The following is a 17,146-nucleotide window of genomic DNA, read 5'->3' on the forward strand; positions in this document are numbered from 1 at the left end:
CGGGGAGGCTGAGGCTGGTTGCTAGATTTTCATCTGTTATACCTATCCCAACACCTCGTATGGAGAGAGATCCATCAGTGTATCGTCGCTGGTGTGCTGAGTAGTCTTTCCGAAGAATCTCGGCGACAGTTTTTCGCAATCGGATGGATGAAACACCTGCCTTAAAACTTTGTTTTATTCTGTCGTCGAATTTAGGATTTGAGCTGGTCTGCTTCTTCCATGAGGCGAGTTCTGTGGTTTCCCGCGGTCCTCTCAGCAATAGCGGCTGCTTTTGTGCAGAGGGTTACAATGACGAGGAAGCGTAACGGAAGAAGCCCAGCTTCAACACATCCAGCGTCAGCCGGAGTGGAAAGGACAAGCCCTGAAACAATTCGAATATATCGATTGTAGATCGGGGATAGCGCGTCGATGAGGTTGTTCATAGCCAGATACGTGATTTCCAATCCGTACAGCAGGCGACTAATGATGATGTCAGCGGCTACACAGAATCGGATATTCCGGTTGTTGCTGTGATGAGGTCTCGATAAGGATCTCAATAAATTTAGACGACTTCGGCAGTTGGCTCTGACTCCTTCATAGTGGGGCTTGAAGGTCAGGCCTGGGTCGATAGTGACACCGAGGATTCTTGCCGTTTTGCGGATGGGGATGGCTTGGTTGTTGATGTTGATCGGCAGCAGCTTCCGTGAGAACGGCAGTGAATTCTGCCATGTTACTCGGGTGGCGAGAGCGAAGTGATACACTGACACTGTTATTATAAACAGTCCAATCTGTCTAATCGTACAGCCAGCGGGGCTGCCTGGTTGTGACGGGAGCCTCTACGGCTAACGAAATTTGAAGAGAATGGTGATGCCTCGGCATTTTCAGTGCAGTTTTCAGAGCAGAAGCGGCAGAAGCGATTGTGAAAAAGTACTACGTAGCGTCGATACGGAGGATGAGGCTATTCGCCGAGCCAGTGAGATGAAGTTGGTTTGAAAGGAGGGTTCGAAATCAAGAACTGAGTTTCGTATTCGGCACTAGTGTTCCGACGCCTCGGAGAGCAGAAAGAGGTCCAAGCATTTCATTTCAACCAGGAAAAGGAATCAGGTAGCGAAAGAGTGCTTGGTATTATTTGGAACTTGAAGCAAGACACGTTTTCGTTTGCTACTGAGCACCGTGTGAGTGGAAAAGAGTTTTTTCGAGGTGACAAGATCCACACAAAGTGAATTCTGCTAAGCTGTGTGATGGGATTCATCGATCCGCTTGGGTTATTAGCCCCCTTAGAAATCTGGAAGCGGTGGATTACCCTGCTGTCTGCTGTGGAAGCGCTGCGTATACCTAGAAGATATTTCGGAGATCTTTACTCTTCTTCTCTCCGATCGATAGAACTTCTCATCTTCACTGACGCAAGCGAGTACACATACGGAGCTGTGGCATATTTGCGAGTGGCTTTGGGTAATCACGTCCGGTGTTCACTGGTGATGAACAGATAGAAGAAGGCGCCCCTGAAGCAACCATTCATTCCAAGATTGAAGCAGATGCTAGCGGTACTAGGTGCGAAGATGTTGACAGCAGTAAAAAAGAATCTTCCGCTTACTGTTCATCGGCAATATGTACCTGTGGACGTTCTCAGCTGGATAAGATCGGATCAGCACGAGTATAAACAGGCAGTAGCGTTCAAAATAGGCGAGATTTTAGAGTGTACAAGCGTGGTGGATTGGCGGTGAGTCCCGACCAAACTTAATATTGCAGACGTGTTGACAAAGTGGGGTGAAGGTCTTCTTGTGTGGAACGGGGGAACAGGTCCGCGGTGGTTCGGTGATCGATGTGGAAGTTACCAATCCGTGGAAAAAGTTGGTGCGGATCACATCTGTTCAGCTACGGTTCTTTGGAAACTGTCGGCGAAAAGCTGAAGGAAAGCCAATTTGGACGATCAAAGCATCGGAGGCGCTAGAGAAAAAGATACTAGCTAGGATGAAGGTAGTTCTGCATCCATTTCAGCAGATTGAGTTCTAGAAGGCGGTGATACTGTGGAAGCAAGCGTAGAGAGAAGGATTCGCAAACGAGCTGCATGCATTGCAGACGAAGCTCAATAAGGGAATGATACAGTCACCTACACTAAAACGAACAAGCGTGTTGTACGTATCAGCTGAAGCCAGTGTTGAACGAAGATGGGGTACTGTGAGTCGATGGGAAGATTCAGCGAGCCGAGTGCATGCCGTACGATAAACGGTTCCCGATCATTCTGCCGATGAATCATAGGAAAACCGAGTTGGTCATCCAAAGCTACCATGACGCGTTCGGACATGCGAACAAGGTGACCGTTTTCAACAAGTTACATATCACAAAACTGCGAGCAGTTTTACGTGCAAAGTTCATAGTTTCTACCGCAAATCCCGTTGATGGCCTCTTTCCCAGTGCAGCGGATAATACCGAGTCTGCGCCCATTCAGCGCGACGGTAACCATCGGCCGCCGAAGCGAGAAACAGTGGGTGGCGCTGTTTACCTGTCTAGCAGTTCGAGCAGTCGTCCTTGAAGTGGTACACAGTCTGTCGACGTAGTCGTGCCTGACGGCGATTCGTCGGTTTGTGTGCAAACGTGGAATGCCACAGGAGTTCTTCTCGGATATGGAACAAACTTCATAAGGGCCAGCGAAAAAAAATGGTAGGAGCGTGAAGCAGATAGACGAGGAGTGCGCCTAAGCCGTCGACGACAAAGTAGAATTTTAACCCATCTGGGACCCCCCATATGGGCGGTACCTGGGAACGGAAGGTGAGGTCAGTGAAGGAGGTGTTGAAGGCGTTCGACGATGAGCGGAAGTTACTCTTACTTACATGTCACAGGAATCAGATGAGCAGGAGACGACCCAAGTAACACCAAATACATCTTTTTGCGCAGCATTAACGATATATTGTTATATTGAAGCTCTATTTGAGTATTATATAACATCTTGTGTTATATATGAGCTATAGTACAGTATTCGAAAAACATGTCATGCAAGATCATGAATTAGAAATAAAACAAACGGTCTAGGTATTATTATAGCTTCACGAGCGTTAATATAACATTTTTAAGATTTAAACCGCACATGTTTACGTTATCGAAACGTATGCGCTAAAAAAGTATGTTGAACTTGTCTATCTATATAAATAAAAATGGAGTGGTGTTTGTATGTCACGAAATGGCTTGAGAACGAGCTATCGGATTTTGAAAATACTTCCATAGTTACGATCCCAAAGTGTTCCGACGTGTTTGTGTATATAAAAAGCACAGGGTATTGAACGGAAAAGTCTAAAAAATCCGGAGTGAACGGAACTCTCATTTTGTACGGGTCGTTTCATGACGTTTTTCAACAGCCTACTTGATGGCAAGACGAAGTTTGCCGGGACCACTAGTTTTCAATAATATTCAAACACCACGATGATGCATTAACATCAGGCAAGTTATTCATATTGTCCCGGGCCTTTCTAACCCACTCCCGTATGACGATCAAAGTATTGAATCTTAATTTTTAAGATTTTCAGCTGGTATAAACTTTACAAACCATTTTACACCTATCCAAGTGGAGGCTATCTAAGCACTTCGTGTGAATTTTCCACACTTCTACAATCAGACATACGATGCCACAAAAATTTGATGAAAATTTAAAAAAAAGTTTTCACCTGGTCTCGAACACGTGACCTTTGGATTCAGAAGCCAACACCTTATCACTACACCACCAAGTAATGCATAGTGGAGCCGAGATTGTTCACCAATATAAATGCAAGCATTCTATACAGTAGCACATGCTCTGTTATTCTTTGAAGACCATCGTTATCACAGGTAAGCTACAGCGATTGCAATCGGTGCTATTCGAGATTGACATATGATGTGTTACAACAGTATTATAATCCTATTGAAAAACATCTTGTGGTGAAATACAGTCATTGTAAGGTTGCCTCACAACGTTCAATCAAAAAAAAAACATATGTTTCTGATGCGTATTGAATACGTCGATTATACAAGTATATGACTTCATTACCTTTCTTGAAAATGAGATGCTAAGTAAAACATCAGTAGCGCATTATGAACACATGTTTGAGCCAACTTGATGGTTTGAGATTTATGCATGTTATTTTTACGTCTTAAATACGTTGTTCAAACAAACTATACAAGCGCTTCAGTTGCCACGTGGCACGTATGAATGCAAAGTAAAAATTTGCCGGGGGCAACATTGACGGTCCAAAAAATTGCCACGGCACAAAGTCGTTTGATTTATGCTGTCCGAATGTTAATTTGAGAAATGAGCGCAATAAACACATTGTGATTATCCACAAATAGTATATTATTCATGGTAGTTCGATTGATATTAATGTGGATGTTACTTAGTAACATGATTTTCATAGAAAGTTTATAATATTTAATCGATAAACATCCGAACATTTTTTGACGGCACTGCAGACTTCGTGAGGAAGACGCCATATTGTGTTTCTGAGATTGGGAATTGATCCGCTGAAAAATTCTATGATGGTACACATATTTTTAGGATAGTTTGTTTTGTTTTTCCATTTCATTGAGGCGCATGAATTTACAATTAATAAAATTGTGCATTTCACAATAAATCTGGAGCCGCACACAGTTTGAGTACACTATTGAGGATCAACAGAAGAAAAGTTAATAATCACCATAAGCAATTCGTGAAGAGAAAAAAAAAATGGCTTTCATTATTTTGATTTTGTTTTGAACTGATGCTATCAAAACAAAAATAGATGTAATTTGTAAAACAATACATCTTATTAGCTTCAATATAACAAGCAAGTATTAGTGATGCTATGTAATACATCATTAACACATAATTGTATGTTCTAATGATGTATTGGGAAACATCTTCTATGACATGAAAGATGTTTTATAAGCCACCATTTTTTGCGCTGTTTCGGTGATATAAGTGTTCAAAATAAAGTTATCCATATTCACCACAAAACATACCAATTTGTATGAATCAAGTATTTTATTCATTTATAAAACAAGTTGTATTACTTGGGGATTGCCCCAAACCACTTTTTGCGTGGGGCGGTCGTCGCAGAAGACCTAAACGTGGATGGGCCATTTTAGCTGGGTGAACCGTTGCGGGATATTTACCAACGTTTGTAGTATTTGACAGACAAAATGTGGCAGCGGTGGTATAAGGAGTACCGGCGAACGAAATGGGGCAAAGACCGGAGGCCGTTAAATGTCGGTGACCTCGTGGTGGCATAATAGGATGAGCTGGATCCGAGGAATTGTTGAAAAGGTGATGGTATAGGAAAATGGGTAATTCCAGAGTATCTCCGGTAACCGGCTACCGAAGTTACGAGCTGAGAAGTGTTGACGGCGTCGTGCTCTACCTCAAGCTCAGCATGAGAATGAGAAGTGAGAAATGTCACTGAGATAAGCGATTTGCGCGGTCATCTGCAGTAGGAAATGGCGTTATGTTATGACTGAGTTTTAGACATTTCAAGTTGCAATTGTAGATGCGCACAAATAGTTCTCAAGCGGGGAATATGTTATAAACAACAATACTGACATACTCGTCACGAAAATATCAATTTTTGACGTCATTCAAATGAAGCAACCGGAAACCATACTGAAAAACGTCTCCAGTTAGTTTACAATCTTAATAAAATTTGTCTCTCAACATTTCTCGAAAACTGTTTCTTACAACATTCCATTTACGAACTTTATTACAGCTGGCATACCCCAACGTGGATAAAACCATCATCCACCGCAATGTGCTCGTATCTAGCGTTCCTTCAGCAATTCCAAACCATTCAGCATCGTGCTCTTTCGCTCATGGAGATATGTAATAATAAAATTTGATTTACTACCGTAGCTGCGGCAATAAATATACTTAATGACATAAATGGTCAAATTAAAATATCTTTTCACAAAACAAGAACTCTGCTCGCGAGAAATGCTAGCTAGAGTATCAAACTGGACTTTGTTTCTGTTTCGGTTTCTGACAACTCCAGCCACAAACCAAAAAAAAAGTATGAAACGAGGAACAACTGCTTGCAATAATCGAGTACCTAACGGATGGATATGGGGAGAGACTGACTATATCTGGCTGCCGGCAAGTTACCAAGAGAGATAATAGTGATAAATTGTTGTCGATCGCACACTAAATCGGAACGGCGCGACCGGTGGAGGGAAAAGTTCAGCCTGTGCAGTGGTATTACACACTCGAATTGTCGCCGCAGGTCAAATGCTCAACGAGGGAAATATGCGCAATCTATAAATTTCGAGATAATGATTTTCCGATCATTATCTTCTGGGGCCGAAGACTTTAATGAGAGACTCTAGCGGCGAACGCGCGTTGTGGTCGTTGTCAGTTAAAGTGCGATTCGGAGAGTATTACAACCTTACTTCAAGCTCCAATAGAAAAGAGGGAAGAGTGAGAAAAACGACATTCGACACAAAAAACACCACACAAGCAAAGAATCTATTCGTCTTTGTCGACTGCTTGGCCATTTATTTCCCTTTCTGAAGAAACATCGTACACCATATTTCACTTCCAACTCATTGACTTTTATTATTAGCGAGAAAATCAGAATATTGACGATGGAAACTAGCAGCAGTATCGATACTTGCGTACGAAATGGTGTTATTGCACTTAATCGATGAATGGGATGACTGACCATAATAATAGTTAAAGTATTACATTTGTCGTTTATTAAACGAAATCAAAACCATTTTTTCATAAAATTTGCGAAACTGTATGAACTTTAACAGAGCTTAACAGAATTGAACTCAAAAAGTAGATTATGTAGAGAATGAACAATTGAAGTTTTGTCACAGACTCAAATAAACTTTATGAAGTTGGATATAAAAACATCGTAATGGAACAATTCATACAATTACGATAAAATATTGACCCTTCAAATCGATGTGAAATAAAGTAAGATTATATAAGTGCACAAGGTGCACATGCTATTTTGGTGCACTGTTTCAAAGATAAACAAAACTAAATTTGATTTTGAAATGATGTTCAAATAGGGCCGGAGAGTAGTCTCAACGAAAGTTGTGGTGGCCTTTTATGTTCGGTCTTCTTCTTCTTGTTGGTATTATGTCCTCATTTGGAGATGGATACTCACTTTTGCGGCTCGTTGGGATCCCGTTTCTTCTTCTTTTTGGCTACCTTTGGTTTCTTGGCCAGTGACGCACCGGCAGATGTTTTCGAGTTGTTCGAATCCCCATCGTACACCGGTTCCGGCGACGGCCTTTTTAGCGTGTTAGCCTGTTGATTACAATGTATGCAAGAGGGGGTAACAAATAAACAATTGTAGTATCAGTAACTATACTGGTGAAGTTCATTTGAACTAGCGTAGGCCGATGGCATTTCGGTGGAAATCCCATTGGCTTCGGCGCTTCGCGGTTGCTGGGAATTGGTATGCTTTCGAATGAATAAATTCAAACTAATTACCGGAATGGCATCGTCGCTGTCCTCGCTGGTGGTTCCCGGTTCGTTATTGTTCAGGTGATGTCCTCCGCCGCCGCCGCCGCCGCCTCCGCCACCTGGCTGTGGAGGGGACCTGCCCATGTAGCCGCCAGGACCTGTCCCGACGGGAGCACCGGAGCCCAGCTGCGGTGACATCTGCGGTGGGATTTGAGGCGATTGCTGCGGCGGTTGCATCACGTGCAAGGTTGCGTTCGGATTATTTGGACTAGGGCTATTCAGCTGGTGATATGTGGGCTGATTTGGTGACGGCATTGTGTACTGACTGGAACGTGAAATAGAGGAGAAAAGTAATGCGATGATAGTTTAGTATACTTTCTACATGAACCACTAGCAATTCAAAAATGTTTCCACTAAATCTAAAACGTAAGACAGTAACGACTTCAACATCAAATTTTATTTCAAATTATTAAAGATTTTAAAGGAAAATTTTAGACGTATCTTACAAAAAATCATTTAAATTACTGAAATGAAATTGGGTCCATTATAATCTTTTTGACAAAATTAGAGTCGGTATTTGCAGTGAAATTTCTGGAACAATTAAAAACCAAATTATCAAGAAGATTTTGACGGGATTCTTTGTTTGTTGATGACATTTTGAAATTTCCAGTGGATTTCCTTAAATAAATATAGCAGGCACTTATGCCATGTTCAGATTACAAAGTTGTATCATGATATAAGAAATGTGATATGACTGTATCACGAAGCCCGTTCACACTGGATAAAGATTGGACTCGGAAAAAAGGCGCCAAACCGGACTGACAAGCAAAACACGGTGGCCAAATTGTGTGCGCGGAAGGTGTACCGTGAGTGGCTGGTCAAGCCCGGCTGTCTCGACATGGACATACATACATCAAGGACCTCGAGTTGTATATCGGTACGTCCTGCAAGGAGGTGGCAGACGATCTGCGAGCGCGGACGGTACAGCAAGCCGTTTGTTACAACCGGCACCATACACGGGCAGATTCAGCTTATTCACAAATTTCAAAACCTCTGAAGGGGGTGGGTGGGAGTATTACTGGTGTTACGGCTTATACAAAATTTGTAGAAAATTCATACAAAAAGCGTTACAAGGGGCTGGTTGGGTGTCAAAAATTACCATTTTCAGCGTTATGAAATATGTGAATGAACCCTTGCAGAAGCGCTTGCTGCCCTTCCTCCGCTCTCACCGTGGTCCCATGCTGTTCTGACCGGATCTTGCTTCGTGCCATTCGTGCCGAAGGGCGTTAATGTGGTCCCGAAGGAGACGAATCCGCCAAATACACCAGAGTTTCGGCCGATTGAAAAGTTTTGGGCGATAACGAAGAAGAAGTTGAAGAAAAGCGGGAAAAAACCAATGGAAGAAAAACTGGGAGATATTGTGTAAAAAGATGGGCAAAGCCTCGCACAAGATCTCATGAGCAGTGTTAAGAGAAATGTACGAGCATTCAGCTTGAGGGAGGAAATTCAATAAAAAAAATATGCCGAATCAAAGCCAATATATAGTTATTTAATCCCTGAAAATTTGAGAAGTATCCGATTAAGGGGTCTATTTTATAAGTCGTGTCGATCGACTGGAGTCACTGTCGACCAAAAAAAACGCTCGACTCGGCTCTGTCACTCGAGTTTCTCGACAGTTGTCACTCTATGTGACTGGATTACTATGGGAGTCGACGGGTGACATCAGAAATATGCATCCTTACTTTGATCGACAGTGATTACAGACGAGTCACACGAATCAGCTCGATTTACAAAATAGGCCCCTAAAAATGATTTTTTTTCGATCATTTTTGTGTGTCTCTTTTTTTGCGACTCCAGTCTTTATTATGGTGATATTGTTTGACAGCTGATATAAGGGTGTTACTTCTCACATTTCTGACCAAATATCACTGTTTTGCAAAAACTGTACAGCTGCATTATGAAGTTCCTGTAGGAGTTCCTCCAGAAGTTCCTATAGAAGTTCCTCTGGAAGGTCCTGTAAAAGATCCTCCGGAAGCTCCTATAAGAGTTTCTCTGGAAGTTCCTGTAAGAGATCCTCTGGAAGTTCCCGAGAAAGTTCATTCAGGGATCCAGAAATTGCTCCAGAGTTCTTTTATAAGTTCTACATTCATTCATGTAGGAGTTCATTGGGAAGTTTCTGAAGGAGTTCCTCAAGAAGTTATTGCCGAAGTTTCCTCCAGAATTCCTGTTGGAGTTCCTCCAGAAATTCTTGTAGGAGTTCCTCTAGAAGTTCCTGTAAGAGTTCCTCTGGAAGCTCCTGTAAGAGTTCCTCTGGAAGCTTCTGTAAGAGTCCTCTGGAAATCCCTGTGGGAGTTCCTCTGGAAGTTCTCGAAGAAGTTCATTCAGAGATCCAGAAAATCCTACAGAGTTCCTTTATAAGTTCTACATTCATTCATGTGAGAGTTCATTAGGAAGTTCCTGAAGGAGTTCCTTAACACAGATAGAAAAATCCATGTGAATTTCAGCGTAAAATCATGCACATGAAGGGAATGCCAGAAATGTCACAAATTTACACGTAACATCGTGTAAAATTACAAAAACATCATGTAAGTTTCCGCTATACATAGTGTAATCTGGTATGGACTCTAACCGATTACGCGACAATTCGCATAAATTCACATGATGTTGATGTAATTTTACACGACGTGTCATGTAAATTTGCAATATATCTGGCATTCCCTTCATGTGCATGATTTTACATGGATTTTTCTTTCTGTGAAAAATTTATTGCCGAAGTTCCCCCGGAAGTTCCTGTAGTAGTTACTCCAGAAGTTCCAGTATAAGTTTCTCCAGAAGTTCTTTTTGGAGTTCCTCCAGGAATTCCTGTAGGATTTCCTCCGGAAGGTCCTGTAGGAGTTCCTTTGGAAGCTCCTGTAAGAGTTCCTCTGGAAACTTCTGCAAGAAATTCTCTAGAAATTTCGTGGGAGTTCCTCTGGAAGTTCTCGAAGGAGTTCATTCGAAGATCCAGAAAATCCTACATAGTTCCTTTATATGTTCTACATTCATTCATGTAGGAGTTCATTCGGAAGTTCCTGAAGGAGTTCCTTAAGAAGTTATTGCCGAAGTTCTCCCGGAAGTTCTTGTAGTAGTTACTTCAGAAGTTCCTGAATGAGTTCCTTAAGAAGTTATTGCCGAAGTTCCTTCGGAAGTTCCTGTAGTAATTACTCCAGAAGTTCCTGTATAAGTTTCTCCAGAAGTTCTTGTTGGAGTTCCTCCAGGAATTCCTGTAGGATTTCATCCGGAAGTTCCTGTAGAAGTTCCTCTGTAAGCTCCTGTAAGAGTTCCTCTGGAAGCTCTTGTAAGAGTTCATCTGGAAGTTCCCGATGGAGTTCACTCAGAAGTTCCAGAAGATCCTCCAGAATTTCTTTAGAAGTTCTTCATTCATGTAGGAGTTCATTCGGAAGTTTATGAAGAAGTTCCTTAAGAAGTTATTGCCGAAGTTCCCTTGGAAGTTCCTGTAGTAGTTCCTCCAGAAGTTCCTGTATAATTCCTCCAGAAGTTCCTGTTGGGGTTCCTCCAGGATTTCCTGTAGGATTTCCTCCGGAAGTTCATGTAGGACGTTATTCGGAAGTTTCTGTAGGAGTTCCTTCGGAAGTTTCTGTATCTAAGGGTTCTTTCGGAAGTTCCCGTAGTACTTCCTCCAGAAGTTTCTGTTGGAGTTCCTTTGACAGTTCCCGTAGGAGTTCTTCTGGAAATTCTTGTAGGTGTTCCTTCGAAAGTTTCTATAGTAGTTCTTCCAAAGGTTTCAGTAGGATTTCCTTTGGATGTTTTCGTATGAGCTTCTCCGGAAGAACTTGAGTTTCACTGATATTTCCTCCGGAAGATCTTGTAGAAGTTCATTCTGATGTTCTTGTAGGAATTCCTCCGGTAGTTACTGTAGAAATTCCCCCGGAAGTTTCTATAGAAATTCATCTGAAAGTTCCTCTATAGGAGTTCTCCCGTAAGATCATCTTGAATTTTTCCGGAAGATCCACTAGGAGTTCTTCCGCAGATTTATCGAAGTTTCGGTAGAGTTTAACCCGAAAGTTTATCTACAGGATCTTCCGGATATTTTTCTTGAAGCTCTTGCGGAAAGTTTTCTTAAAGTTCTTTCAGGAGTTTCTCTTATATTTCTTGTGGAAGTTCCTCTCAAAATTTTTGTAGGAATTCCATCAAAAGTTCCTCCGGATACTCCTTTAGGAGTTGATTTGGATGCTCCTTTGGGAATTTCATCAGATATTTCCCTAGGATTTTCTATGGAAGTTCAGCTAGAAAACTCTCCTGAAGTTCGAAAACTGAAGCTAAGAAACTCGCTTGAAGAAGTTTCTTCGGAAATCCCTTTTAGTTCCACAACGAATTCATCTGGAAGTTCCCATGAAAGTTGCTTTAGAAGTTCGTCTAGGAGTTTCTGCAGAAGTATTGCCCAATGCTGGAGTTCCTCCAGAAGTTTCCTTTAGATTTCTTCTTAAAGATTTCTTGAGAATACCGCCGCAGTTTTTCCCAGGATTTGTTCCAGAAGTTCCTATAAGAGTTCCTCCAGAAGTTATCCTCAAAGTTCTTCCTGAAGTTTTGCTAGAAATTCGGAAGTTTGCCAAGGAGTTCTTACAGATGTTTCTCCAAATCTAGAGTTCTTTCGGAAATTTATTTAGTATTTCTTTTGGATGTCTCTCTAGGAGTTTCTCCGGAAGCTCCCCATAAGAGTTCCTTTGTAAGTTATCTTAAGAGTTTCTATGGAAATTCTTCTGAACTCCGCACGAATACTTCTAAAAGTTTATTTATAAGTTGCTCCATATGATAATAAATCTTCGAACTGTTCAGTGCAAAGCATATGAATAAATGAAACACCAAATTTAGTACTATACCATGGACCGATGCACGAGTTCACTTATTTGACGTTTGAGCGGTGCCGAGTTTCCATGGTGACATAAATAACACGGCACCGCTAAAACGTCAAATAATGAACCCGTGCATAGGTCCATTGAACGGTATAGTACTAAATGCGTTGCTCCAGATGTTCCGCAAGGATTTCTTTCCAAAGTTCCGCAGGATTTTCTCCGCAAGAATTCGTGGAAAATTGCTTTAGGGGCTTTCAAAATTGTTGTTCTAGAATTTTTTTTTGAAAAACTATAGAGGTTTTGAAAAAAAATCCTAGATAAGTTCGCGAGGAATGCTTGGAATAATTTTCGAAACAATATTCAAAGAATTTCTGAATGACTTGAAAAAAAATACAGAAAAATTACGGGAGTAGTTCCCTGAAGCATTCCCACAGTTATCCTTGAGGGAAATTTTCGAAGTGTTTTCTAAAAGAATTCGTGGAGTAATACCCTGAATATTTTATTGGAATAATTCCGGGAATTTACAGATGATTCCCTTTAGAAAGTCCGGAGTAGTTCTTGAATAAATTCTTGGAAGAATTCCTAGAGAAATTCCCAGATGAATACACGGAGGTGCTCCTGAAAAGAAAAAGTTCCGGGATGCATCTTCTGAGAAATACACTGAGAAATTTTTGGAGGAAAGCTTACAGAATAGTGTGTAATTAGCTTCGGACGCGACTTGCATTTCTACTGGAATCCTTCATTTTGATTTTAGATATTTAGTTGTTTATCCCCTTATTTTGGCAATGTTATTAGCTACTTAAAAAATGTATCTTTGTAAGTAACTTACACACTCAGATGAGCTCGGCTAATTTTCATTCTTTCTCCGAGATGCGCACAGCCGAACAATCAATAACGGAATTTCAACTGAGATATTTTGATTTAAGAATAGACAATTTACTTATTTGCATACATATTTAGCTTATTCGTTCCGATTGGCCAGTGTTGCCAGCATCAAAAATAATTGTGTTTCGCTTTCCCGAACGCAAATTATTCAAAATGCAAACATAAACTTTGTTGAAGATTCGACTTGAATAATTTGCATAAAAAAAGTATATACAGCTTTATTGATTATACTTGATTAGAGTTGCCAGCAAACAAATATTCTGTAGTGTACATGATAACTCGAAAAATGGAAGCCTAATTTTATTCTGCTTTAAATTTGGAAGTTTTGATATCCTTTATTCTTTTTAATCTTCAAATTTTCCGAATATTTTTTATATGTGTTTTCACATATAGTCGTACCATTTTTCAAAACCTTGGCATAACCTTCTACTTCTTGGAATTACGACCCAACTGTGACAGAACCTGCTTCTCCGCTTAATGTTCTTATGAACAGTTCCACAGCTATTAACTGAGAACTTTCTTTGCCAAATTTGCCATTTTTGCATTCGTATATTGTGTGGCAGGTACGATGATACTCTACGCCCAGGGAAGTCAGGGAAATTTCCATTCAGAGAAGATCATGGAAGGACCGAGAATTGAACCCAGACACCTTCAGCATGGCTTTGCCTTGTAGCCGCGGACTCTAACCACTCGGCTAAGGAAAATCCCTATCTCGGTATAATTCTTATTTCTTTACCGATCGATTCTTTATACAGGCTATAGTTACTATAATAAACCCAAAATAATTATACTCTAACCCATTTTCACTTGATTTTTCATCCAAATGCGACAGATAAGCAATTACCGGCAGTAACCATACAGCTAGCGGGATTTGGGGCAAGTGTGCCACCTTAAGCAAATTGTACTCTAATTTTGTCTAAAGCTTAAAAAAAAACCCGCCAATTCAGCCTCACGATGTTAGTTTCACATCTTTTCATAAGCACTGTGCCGTTTAAAAAGAAAATAATTTCAAAAGTATTAGTTTTGGAGCTCCTCAAATATCATCCAAAACACCCTGATTTTCAACACTATGGGGCAAGTGTGCCACCCTTATGGGGCAAGACGGCCATCGAATGAATATTTATGTAATTCTACTTGTAATTGAAATTTTCATTTTTTCCTGTTAATATTGCCAACAAAGCAGAGCCTAATTTACAATTTTAACAATTTTTTTTGGTTTACCGTCATGAGGGGATGCTTTATAACAAGGTTCATCACATGCGGAACTCTCTACTAGTCAATTCGAATAACTAAAATCGTCATTTTTGTCTCCATTCAATGCGATATATGAATTACTCTTTCATTATGGAGGATCTGTATAATATTCCACTAGATCAGCACTAAATAAAGGTAAAATATTGATGAAAATAAGTAAAATAGTTTTTAAAACGCCTAAAACCATGTTATTATCGAATATTTGGAGAAAAAATCCTTGTGAGAGCAAAAATGTTCGCTATTCCTCTTCTACACTTCAAAAACCACTACTGGTGCCTCATTTTGGTACATTATCATGATTTTGTTGATGATGTTTACATTTTTATGAATTTCTCCCCAACCATTTTTGTTTACCAAATAGGTGGCACATTTGCCTCAAAAAGTATAGATTTCAACCAAAATGGATTTTGTATGTAAAACTATATTTTTTTTTCGTTCAAATGCCACAAATACTTACACATTTGTATAGCTTCACAATGTACAGTACATTTGAAAAATTCGTTATTTAATTTACCTCTCACCATGCTATTTAGAAACAACGAAATCTTATAAAAAATCACTGAAATTTTATGGTTTTCACAAAAGTCGATGTAAATACGTGAAAAATAGAGCAATTTGCGTCATATTTTGACCATTGTATTATGGACTATAAGGGAACATATTGTTAAGCTCAAATAAAAAATATAGTTTGTAGTTTTTACAAAAATCAGGGGTGGCACACTTGCCCCTATGGCACACTTGCCCCTATGGCACACTTGTCCCAAACTCCGCTACTCTTATCGGTAACAGTTAACACTGTTTCCATTTCTTCCATAGAATAGATACAGCCTACTAGGATTGTTTCGGATACTGCGAAAGTAGATCCTGACTGATTGTACCTGTGTGCGTGTGGGTGTGATAGTCAGAACAGCAATTGTCATCGTCACCTGCTGAGAACGGTGACATACAACGCAGGGATGATGACAGTTAGTGAAAACGTTGATAGGGTGAACTTCTTTTTCGGTAACCACCTGATATTCACCACTATCTTTTGGTTATATTCAAATTAATTTTCTTTTTTTGGCGCTTGATCAATATTTACTTGCAATCGATAGCGCTTTGAATGCAAATAATAAATAAAGCGGGATATCAATGATTGAGCTACTGCCAAAGATGTGCCAAGCCCTACATTGCTACAATAGTGTGGTTACAACCAGTATTGTAATAGGACAACACACGTACCTGTGGTGAGTTAAATGTGATTCCTGATGCCATTGATTGTATTGTTGCTGCTGCTGCTGTTGCTGCTGTGGCTGTTGTTGCTGGTCGTTTAACATTCCCATATGGGGCGGTGGTTGGCCATTATTGTGCATTTGATACTGGTGCTGTTCCATCTGATGCGTTTGATGTGGATGCTGCTGCTGCTGTTGTTGTTGTTGCTGCTGTTGCTGTTGCTGGTGTTGGTGTTGTTGCTGCTGTTGAGGATGAAGATGTGAGTTCATTGTAGGAAGGTCAAACTCCTCGTCGCCAAACGATGGCGCATGAAAGGTCTGCAATGTGCGAAGGGAATAATTTATTTTTATTGGATAGAATACATTGTTATTCGGGGTGCAATTGCAGGTTTCGGTGCGTTGGAATGCATTTTGCAATGATTTATTGTAGAATACTGCCAAATGGTGCCTGCACGAGGTTCGCCTTGTATGGTCCCGTCTGATAGAGTATTGGGCATATGCAAAATTCTTCAGACGTATTGCGAATTGCTTTTGCGTTATTTGGGAATCAAAATGCAATACACGAGGTTTATGCTCTTGTCATAAATCACATTAAATGGAATGGATGTTAATTGATGGACTGTAACAACGGTCGAAAATCGCTATTCAATATAATTTCTAACGATTATACATAACTTGACAACTAACATATGACAGAAATGAACATTACTTTTGGAGTATGAGTCCCTGATTATAAAGCAGATACAAGTTTTAAGACTTTTGCTTATTTTTTATGGGAACAGTGAATCATAATGGACCGATGCACGAGTTCACTTTCTGACGTTTGAGCGGTGCCGTGTTATTTACGTGACTATGGCAACTAGTGAATTCGGCACCGCTCAAACGTCAAATTAGTGAACTCGTGCATTGGTCCATTATTGCGCTGTCCATTAACCACGGGGTCATTTCTATTAATAACCAGACAAGTAGTTTTCGACCACACACATATTTTAAAATTTGTTTTGACCGTGATCTTTCTTTAACGATCTTAAGCCATCCTATGAGGGCTTACAACGCAGCCATGTTTGAATGAATTTGCTCTCATTTTTCACTGATTAATTCCAAATGATATTTATATTTTTGGTTGCAGACATAAGACTAATGCAATTTTTAAGTTTTTGCTCCCCTATGCTTAAATAATATCAATTATAATGAAACTGATTATCCCAAAATTTGAAGTCATTTGGAAGAATTTTTGTTGTTCGCACGCCTTTTGAAGTTTTTATGGAAAATATTATGGAATAGGCAAATCTTTTGTGTTCAGTCCTCTAACTGCTCGCCATAATAATCTATGGAAAAGTAGACAAACTCTTCTCATGTGAAATCTTCCCAATTACAATTTTGCCGAAGATCACATTTTGATAGGACGTAAGGATAATTTGTTATTGTTAATAACAAAGTCCAAATCAAGCTGAGATGATTATTCAATTACATTCAGAGCAATACTGCTTTTTTGCTGGATTGCTTTTATCTATTCTCCCCGCCATGTTGCCTGCCGAACAGTTTGGGAAACA

General features: G+C 40.2%; 1 protein-coding gene across 2 annotated transcripts in view; it reads right to left on the reverse strand.

Moving 5' to 3' along the window:
• Positions 1-17,146, reverse strand: part of LOC5578497 (TOX high mobility group box family member 3) — a 321,793-nt gene that overhangs the window by 124,579 nt on the left and 180,068 nt on the right. For both annotated transcript variants that reach the window (XM_021848623.1, XM_021848614.1), the window contains exons 4-6: positions 15,604-15,911; positions 7,418-7,715; positions 7,089-7,231 (exon numbers count right to left, since the gene is read on the reverse strand). In XM_021848623.1, the coding sequence (XP_021704315.1) occupies positions 7,089-7,231; positions 7,418-7,715; positions 15,604-15,911 (749 nt within the window). The remainder of the gene's footprint in view (positions 1-7,088; positions 7,232-7,417; positions 7,716-15,603; positions 15,912-17,146) is intronic.

Source organism: Aedes aegypti, chromosome 1, assembly GCF_002204515.2.
Source record: "Aedes aegypti strain LVP_AGWG chromosome 1, AaegL5.0 Primary Assembly, whole genome shotgun sequence".
Classification (NCBI taxonomy): domain Eukaryota; kingdom Metazoa; phylum Arthropoda; class Insecta; order Diptera; family Culicidae; genus Aedes; species Aedes aegypti.